Below are 9,892 nucleotides of genomic sequence, written 5' to 3'. Positions count from 1 at the left end.
TAAACACTGAAGGCAAATCTTTACTGCATCCTGTCTTTCATATTGAGTGTCATACCAGCCCTGTGTCATATTACCCTATATCAGGCAATTACAGTTTAGAAAAAGCCAGCCCATTATATTCAGCATACTATGTCAAAAAAACTCTGTGTAACACATCTAAATGTTGACCTGTAGTGATTGGGACATTAATATTATGCATCTAAAAATAATACGCCAAATCTGTAAATTCTCAATAATAGTTTTAACTAAAATTTCCCAAGGAAGATGGGGAAATACTCATTTATTTCTTTGGTCATACAAATCTTTAAGTTAGGTAGGCAGACAGGTAAAATGGGAAATAAAAATATTCCTACCATTATTAGAAAGCATGAGGTTTGTATCATCTAATGAATTGCCACATATGTACTAGTAACTGGATATAACACATTTTCATGAATCCCCAAAGTGATAGAAAAATCGTACTTCTCTCTCTCTTTCAACCAATTCTCAGCATTTAACAAAGTTATGAAAATCAAATTTTAAAACTAATTCCAATTTAAGTTTAGTTTTAAATGGGAACATACATATACACATATAGGTATTACGTTATAAAGCTGCTACCATAAAATTTTAGACCTGTAAATTATACAAATGGGTTATGTAAAACTGGATCAATCTAGCAAAAATTTAGTCAAGATGTAATTCAGTTAATTCTGTCTTCACTTAACAATATTAGTTATAACCATTTTAAAGTGCATTACTCTTTCTGAGTACCCCCTATTTGTAGAGTTCATATTTTCTTTCATCAATTAACTTTCTTTCATATAAAAATCCCACTGAAATTTCTTTGACAATGTTTTCTTTCATTTCAGTTCATTTTTCCTGATTCTTGAGATTCCATTCCTTTTATATTGATAACATCTGTCCTTAGAGCACTTTTGGTAGAACATGTATCCATCAGTAACACCCACCTGTATAGATTTATTTTCCAAAATGCACCATATTCTTGAGCTATGTGTACCTTTGAACCATTTGTCTATCTACAGAATTCAACAAAAACTTTAGCATTCCTAAAACCTTACTTCATGTTGCAAATTGATCAAAAATTCAGTTTAAGTGTTGAGAGCTTGTATAGTTCAATTTTTAGTTTTTCTTATTCTTTGAACATTTTTTAAAGTATACACTGACTGTCTCATTCACTTGCACCTTTTTCATTTACAGCACAAATATTGCTGTTTAAGAACTATTTAATTTTATGTAGCCTCCTTTTTCATATACAAACAGTATTCATCTCAGATTACCATCATTCAGATTGTCACCTGCCTCTGGACTTTCAAATAACTGTGTTAAAAGATGAAGATATAGTACCAATCCCTGAGTGCTCAAAGTCATGTTCTGCCTTCAAAATGATAAGTAATTTCTTCCAATATACCCCACCCCCTTCCATATCACATGAGTTTTAGGCAAGGGACTCTTAGGAAATATTTTCTATGAAATTTCTCTAATCACTTATGTCACTTTGCTTTGATTACTAGAGAATGGTGCATTAAATAAATATTATTTATATTACTTCTCCCTCAGTTTCTACCATCTATACCTTGGCTGAACTAGAAAGTTGACTGTAGCTATAACATGTCTAAAAAAGCCCATGGACCTGCTCGAGTTTCAAAGCATCTAGACCTCTCTGCGTGCAGAAAAGCCAGAAAGATGAGCCTTGATAACTCACATCAGATAGTTATTAACTGGTTGACAAGTTCAGTTCCAATGAACCACAGAAGCTTGGAACTTAAAAGCTGCCATCCAGATAAAGAAATGGGGGCCCAGGCATGGTGAGCGCTCCCAAAATAAGTTACAGGCAGGGTCAGAGCTGGAACTCAGAGATCTCGACATCTAGTCCACATCTTCTACTGTATCCATGAACCTAAGACCAAGTTTGTTTTTGCCGTTTATAAACAATATGGAAAATGAACACTTGGCCTGCTCCTTCAGTCAGAGAACTGCTCTTGCCCTTTTAGCCACTTGTCCATCAGCCCAAGCTTTTGTCTTAGACTCTCTCCTGAGGCTTTCCACGTGTCACATTTGCACATCTGTGCATTGACATGTGTTCGAACACTTCAAACAACTATACTGCTGTCATGTAGTACTTCACTGGTTTTCCTTAGTTTTTCTGTTGGCTTTTTTTTTTTTTTTCCCACTTAGCAGCCTTTTTTCCTGGTGAGTTAGTTTGAGTTTTTATTTGGTTAGTTTTATAAGCTTCCAATATGTTGATTACATCTGCTGACACTTGTTTGTTTTGAGATATCATTTCCTTTTTCTCTGCTTCTGGTCTTGTCCATCTTTACTAACCTATTTCCAATAGGGCACCCCAGGCTTTTGATGTGTGTCCCAACACTCAGTGTTTTTACTTAGAAAAACCCCTAACGCTATGTCAATGTGATCCTGTTCTTTGTCGAACTCAAAAGTAAGGTGCAAAATCACACTTCCTGATTGCTTATAATGGATACCAGGTGAAAACTCATTCTTGTATTAGATTCAGAGCCATTTCCTTAATTTATGCCTAAATCAAATGATTTGGATGGTTGAAACCACAAAGAAAAACTAGTTTATGAGATGTATCGCCCTCTTTCTTAGTTATTTGGGAATAGAAATTTCTTTCCAATGTTCTATGTGCTAGGGTTAAGGAAAGTTACCCGCTTGGGGTGTACTTATGAAATACAGTCAGTATGTGAAGTATGTACAGCAGATTGTGGATAGTGGTCTATGTGCATGAAGTTCACTGGATCATTATAATGCATTGTCATCCATCTGTCCTTTCATGTGGTAAACAAGCTCACTTAATCTACACGGGTATTTTTCAATTAAAATTTATTCTGTTTCCCATATAAATAGAGGGGCAAATCTGTGTATTCACTTTAGCTCCATTATCTATGTATAACCCTGAATGCAGTGCTCTGTCTTTGATTTCACAAGAACATATGTCAAATACCCAGTAACTTAAATTATCCATTCTAACAATCTGCGGCATTGTAAATGCTGGTAGTGGGGCATTAAATGATAAATATGTTTCAGAGATCCTTAAAGAACAAAATATTTTAGAAAAAACATCAGCTTCCATTGGTTATTATAACAGATGTTCCCTTATGTCCTTGTGCTGGATCCGGCTGCATCCTTAGATGGGAAGTTACATCAAAGTGTGAGCCATTACAGCCCAGGGAATAGTTCCTAATGGTTTCACTGTCATATAAGTGCTCCAGGGCATATCCAGTTAATGTGTAAGCATGCTTGTCAAAATACTGCCGGTGAGAGCCAAAGCAGTTTGGAGAGATGGCAGGATGGTCTCCTGGTGTCTGATGGGGAGACATATCAGAATGTAGATAATCTTTAGCTAGGATCAAACTGGATTTGGAAATGCGATCTGAATTGGGACTACTTATCCGAGACAGTGCTGTGGGACTGTTGTCATAGTCATTTTCATGGGGGCTCAGCATCTTTCCCTCTCTCTGCTGGATGTGGTCACATGGTGAAGTGTTGGCAAGAGCTGAGCTGTGGCAGACTTCACCTGTCGGTGGGGGCTGCTGGTAGTTTGCAAAACAGAGGGAGTGTTTTTTCCCAGCTCCGTTAATGGAAGCCAGTTGGTCTGGGGGCGCTTTCCTTAGCTGCAATCTGTTCTCCTCTTCTTTAATCATTTGCTGGGTGGCTCTTATCAGAGTTTCGATTTTGCTAGGTTCATGCGGGCTACTCTGAAACTGCTCAGTGCGGTATCGGTCACTTGATTCACTGGCAGACCCAGGGTCTGGAGAACTGACCACGCTCTCTTCATCCCAATGACCTCGCCCTAGAAACCAGAAAAAGTAAAAAAGTAAGTGGTCTTAAAATGCACCCCCAAAATTGCAAGTGAATTTTTTTTCCCTATGAGAAGGAAATGCAACCCACTCTAGTATCTCTGCCAGGAGAATTCCATGGACAGAAGAGCCTTGAGGGCTACATGGGTCGCAAAGAGTCGGACACAACTGAGCGACTTTCACTTTCACTTTTCTTTTCCCTATTAAAAGAAACCTTATATCTTTCTTTTTTAATATGTGCACCAATATTTGAAACAGACACAGGCGCACATGACAGAGTGTCAACATATTGTCCTGGAATTCATAGTTCTCAGTGGCTTTTAAGTGCAGATGAAGTTTACAACAAGTTTTCTAGAAGGTAAACTTGGTTCATGCACTGTGAATGCCAACGAGTGAAACAGTAAAGTATGTTTATATTTGTCCATGGATGAATATCCCTGAGACCTGTCTGACTGTAAATAATAAAGAAAATGCAAAACATTTGGTTTATGTTATTTTCTAGAGAAGTATTCTGTTGATGCTTAGAAATGCTTTCAGTTAAGATTGAGGATGAGAATAATATAGTCTGGACTATTTTCTCAATTTCCACTAAATCACCTAAAATGTTAAAATTGCTATACGTATCTTAAGTAGAGTTACAAAAACCCTCTAATGTTAGTTTTTAAACTATTTGAGGGTTAAAAATATCTATACATATTCATATATGTGTATGTGTGAATGGAGATATATATATATATGTGTGTGTATATATCATCCTCATCAAAAATATAAATATGGTCTTCCTAAATCTAGTGTTAAAAAAAAATCTCAGTTTCACACACACATAATCATATAGAAACTCTGGCATTTTAGATTGTTTCTAAAATAAAGTGAAGAATAAATAAACATTTTAAATGTTAATAATACCTATTTTGAACCAAGGAGAGAGATGGACGAAGAATGCATCCAAACCATTATTCCATAAATTAAATTATTCTCCAAAGAGTCTGAAGTCAATATAAAAAGAGAGAAGAGAAGCAGAAAGGGACCTATGAAAGCTGAAACTGCTTAATGCAGCAGAGAAGCCCAGGATCACACTAGTCATTGCTTTCCTTTTCCCTTTTCTTATTTTATATCTAATATTTCCCTCACGACCATGTAGGTTAAGCCAGGATTCTCACTTCACTTCCATTCTTTGGCAAGCAATTACCCTTTGCCCTGGGTTTCCATTCCCAGGCCACCAAACCAGAGAAATTAAAAATAAAAGCAGAAAAATAAAAAGCAAAAATGGAAACAAAGCAAACTCATTCATAGAAAACAGTCAGTGCCCGGGTGGTATTTGCAGAAGACTTTTATGGGGAGAACCACAATGTCCAGCATATTTCTCATTTGAGAGACACAGCAGGAAGAGAAATACCATGGCCACTGGATCAATCTTAGTGTCACTGCCTTTTAACGAAATGGGGAGGGGTTTCAAGACCTGCCTGGACCCAAGCTTGGACTGGACAGGATGAGGTCTCCTTGAGCAGATTACATTGAAATGGACATAGAAGAGCATTAATAACACTAAAGGTTTTAACTGCAGCGCCCATTGCTATGTGTTCACAAAGCCATGAAATAATCCCAAGGTGAAAATCCCCATGGGTTCCATATCTCACTCCATCCTCAACTCACAGAGGATACTGTGGGTTGCTGTAAGAGGATGAAGGGAGCAGTTACTAGCATTTAATGCCTAGAGGACCAGGGAAGTTAAGACACCTGTGACAGTGAGTGATAGGCCATAAAACAAAGGCAGGCCTCCCCAACAGCCCCCCCACCACCAACAGTGCCCTCACTGAGAAACCCTGCTAAAGGAGCCCCAAGCTACTCCCTGTCCACATCTGAAGCCTGAGAATACAGAAGAAAGTAAAACAGAAGAAATTTAAATGCATGCATACTGCACATTAGTAGGAATAGACTTAATTCATCTTAACTTCTCTACTTTTTTTAATGTTAAAATGGGAATCATGTTTACTTGCCTGTTCAAAATAAATGGATTAAGCAAACATCAGCAAAATCAATACTCTTCAAAAGAGCAGATTTGGTTCTTAGGATCCCATTGGTTGGAGTTTCTGATTTATAAATTCCAAGGAGAAAACTCACTGGGTGGGGTTCACTCCAGGGTCCAACTTAGACTAAGATAACCCTGCCCAGAGGTGCCAGGCTGCGCGTCAGGAGCCTGGAGCTCGCCCTTACCGTGGATCCTGTGCACCGAGGCGATGTGAGGCATGCTGCTCTCATAGGCTTCTCTGCTCTCCGGGGAGGCCTTGGTCAGGGGCAAGGCTGCGCGAGAGCCCCACCAGGGCTCCCTCCCCGCCTGCGGCGCTCCCAGGAAGTACCTGCCTGCCTCACACCGGCCGCCCTCGCAGGCCTGGGTGTGGAAATGCCTCTCCTCCACCAGCCTGGAGTGGTCGAGCGCGAAGCCGTAGCAGAGGGAGCCGCGGTCCGAGAACTGCCTGTAGGCGCACGACGCGTCGTGCTGGGAGCCCGGCCGGTCCGCGGGGTCCAGGAGCTGCGGGGAGGCCGCGTCCGTCAGGGGACTGCCGCCCCACTGGCTTTCGTGATCTGATTCCGATCTTTCCGTGGGAAATCCGGAGTACTGAAACCGAGAGGACGAGAAAATAACATTTAAAAAAAAGACCCCAAGGTCTGAAAGCATCCTTAAGGTCATATTGGGCTCTAGCACCAGGCTGGGCTCCCCTGACTTGGATCACCCAAGTCAGTCATGGTACCGCGAAGAAAATCCTTTAGGCCGCTGGAAGAAGGAGAGAAAACTAATAACAAACATGGACTGAACTAAATGCCAGGCACTGCTGGACGCACTTCCCATGAATTACTCAACATAATTCTTACAAGCGCTTCAGTGAAAATATTTGTTGTTGTTTAGTTGCTAAGTTGGGTACAACTCTTTTGGGACCCCTGGACTGTAGCCCGCCAGGTTCCTCTGTCCATGGGATTCTTCAGGCAAGAACACCAGAGTGGTTTGCCACTTCCTTCTCCAGGGGATCTCCCTGACCCAGAGATGGAACCCACATTTCCTGCATTGCCAGATGGATTCTTTACAGCTGAGTCACCAGGGTATCCCAAGTGGAGATACTAGTAACCCATTAAATGGGTAGGTAAGCTAAAGCCCTAGAAGGGGAAATGACTTGCCCAAGATGACAGGATTAGCAGCTGGCAGAGCCAGAATTCAAACCCAGGTTCTCCATTGCTACACAAATGGTAGTGTCAAAAAGAGAGTCCAAGAGAGCACCATATTTTTTAAAAATACTTATTTGCTTATATAATTGGCTGTGCCCCCGTGTTTGTTGTGGCAGACAGAGTTTTGGCCACTGGGACCACCAGAGGAAGTCCTGAGAGCACCATATTTTGCTCCTGTTGACTTTTCACATTTTTTCTTACATAAAAAACAAAAGAAAAGCAAGGTTTAAGGCTTCACACTGGACTGGTAACTCTCTGAGAGTCATGCTGGATACAGGGCAAGGTAGTTAATAAATACTTAACCTAATTCAGTCTCAATGTGACTTTGGGAAAGTCTTGTCCCATATAAGTTAGCCTGTTCACTAGGATGTGTTTCTTGCTTTCTAAAGTGAAACTTCAAATATGCACAGGCTCGTCAGGATAACATAGCTGCAGGCAAGGCTGCACCTCTGTGGAATCACACTGCTCACGTGTTGCCAGAGTATTTGGTCAGGTGTTTTAAAGAAAACATAAAAGGCCAGAGGACCTCCCCAGGAGGTGAGGTTCCTCAAGGGCCATTAAAATCAGTAATATAATCATTTCTACCAGGTTTTGGTCACCTAATGCTAAACACAATTCTTAGTACCATAGAGAGATTGCTGCTGCTGCTGCTAAGTCGCTTCAGTCGTGTCCGACTCTGTGCAACCCCATAGATGGCAGCCCACCAGGCTCCCCCATTCCTGGGATTCTCCAGGCAAGAATACTAGAGTGGGTTGCCATTTCCTTCTGCAATGCATGAAAGTGAAAAGTGAAAGTGAAGTCACTCAGTCGAGTCTGACTGTTAGCGAACCCATGGACTGCAGCCTACCAGCCTCCTTCGGCCATGGGATTTTCCAGGCAAGAGTAGTGGAGTGGGGTGCCATTGCCTGCTATAATAATAGACTTTATTTATTGGGAACTTACTGTGTGCCCAGCAATATGCTAACCCTAACCACTCACAATATATTATATAAATGAATCCTTATAACCACTTGGACAGTAACATAGCTCCATTTTATAGATGAGGACACTGCATCACTGAGTTTTAATAAGATGCCACAGCCATCTCACAGTCTATCTGGTTTCAAAGCCTGCTTTTATTCTTCCATGGTAAGGAAGAGAAGAGAAAGAAAGGATTCAGTGTTAGAGAGATTACCAGAAAAGTGGCTGAAACTGCTTTATAGGTGCAGGAATCAAAATACAAGTCCAGTTTGCATTTTCTTTCTCATCCCCAAGAAGGAGGGATGGGTATGTGTGGTGGGGCGCGGGTAAGGTGGGAAGGAGGTTGAGCAGGGAGGTAGGGATGGGGGAGGCACAGGGACAGGAGAAATTCCCAGGCTCTATTGTTCTTCATGTCACACGCTAGTTGAGCAAATGTGATCCCTGATGAGGGCTTATAAGGACAAGTCAAACTCTCCCTTTTCTCCTAGGCCCACCCTGAACAGAAGAAAGAATCCCAACCCTCCCCAACTCTGTGCAAACAGGCAGCTCCACCAGGGAGATGAGGTACAGAGGTTCCTCCGGGGCTACTCCATAGCACACTGATAAATATCAGGACAGAGTTCCAGATGATTCCAGGGTTAAGATTTTTCCATGGCTATTTCTACCGTTAATTTTATTATTTTCTGAATGTACATATGGACTATTGCCATATTCCATCAGGACAAAAAAAAAAAACAGAAAATTTAACTTCTTTCCTGCAGGCCTGTAGGGTGGACATATCATGGCACCCCAAGCTCCGTTTCTCCTACGCGTCCCCACCTGCCATCTGCCTTTTCTCCCCCTGAACACCAGCCTCTCATTTCACCAAGCAGGGGCTGCCACCCTCTCTCCTGACTGAGTGGGGACCAGCGTGCTATCCATTTGCCCTCTGGTAGCACCATCCACATGCTTGCTAGGAAAAATTCAAGATCATCGGTACTATTCCACACTAGGAATTGCCCAGACTCTGCTTGTTTTTATAAAAGTATAAACCAGGCCTATTTCTGAAGTGCTCCAGTCAAGACTTTTGAGCCCTGCTGAGAGGAGGAAAAGCCTTCCCTGAGTGTGTATGGGAAAGTGCTGTTGGCGCAGCAGAGAAGAACATTCTGTCCTTCGCTGATAAAGAAAATTCAACATGAGGCAACCCTGGTGTACGTGAGGTACACATTTCAAGAGCACCTGAAGAAGAATTTGACAGACAAGCCTCTTGTCGATAATCAGGAAACCACAGCAGCGCAGGCACTGACCTTCAAGCAGGCGGGAGTTGGGTGGTTCAGTTAGACTGAGCCCTCCCACTGCTTTAGAGGGTATGGAGGAAAAGCCAAGCCGTAAACCTTTGTTTTATAAGACAAGGCCTATAAACTTAAACCTGAGTGCACCATCAAAACTGGGAGCCGTGGACTTCCCTGGTGTTCAGTAGTTGAGACTCTGCATTGCCACTGCAGGGGGCACCAGTTTGATTCCTGGTGGGAAATTAAGAACCCTCATGGGACAAAAAAAAAGCCCCCCAAAACAAAAAACGGTAAGCCATGTCCGCCCTTTAAAACAGACCATACTTCATTAACACTACAACCCTGTAATTTGATCTGAAGTAGTTCAGTTGTTCATGACATGTTTAAGGAAAGAGAGAGGGCAGAAAGAGAGGCAGGCAGCCAGGCAACGTATGCCGCCTGTGAATGAGTGCTATAGATGAAGCCTCCTGGTCTCCCTGGCACCTACATTTGCTACTTAACCACATGTACAGTCACAGGCAACTGATTTAATTTCTTGGGTCCTAACAGGAAAAGCTGAACCAGGGCTGGGGCCATTTAATGGAAGAGGCCCTAGGGACAGAGAGCCAGGAGACTTGGTTC

At 41.8% G+C, this 9,892-nt stretch overlaps 1 protein-coding gene across 1 annotated transcript in view; it reads right to left on the bottom strand.

The window, feature by feature from the left end:
- Positions 1 to 2,712: 2,712 nt before the first annotated feature.
- Positions 2,713 to 9,892, bottom strand: part of SIM1 (SIM bHLH transcription factor 1) — a 68,334-nt gene continuing 61,154 nt past the window's right edge. The window contains exons 10-11 of the mRNA XM_005902612.2: positions 6,036 to 6,438; positions 2,713 to 3,814 (exon numbers count right to left, since the gene is read on the bottom strand). Of these exons, the coding sequence (XP_005902674.1) occupies positions 3,084 to 3,814; positions 6,036 to 6,438 (1,134 nt within the window). The 3' untranslated portion in view covers positions 2,713 to 3,083. The remainder of the gene's footprint in view (positions 3,815 to 6,035; positions 6,439 to 9,892) is intronic.

Source organism: Bos mutus, chromosome 9 (genome assembly GCF_027580195.1).
Source record: "Bos mutus isolate GX-2022 chromosome 9, NWIPB_WYAK_1.1, whole genome shotgun sequence".
Classification (NCBI taxonomy): Eukaryota; Metazoa; Chordata; class Mammalia; order Artiodactyla; family Bovidae; genus Bos; species Bos mutus.
This window is presented reverse-complemented; position numbering and strand designations above follow the sequence as displayed.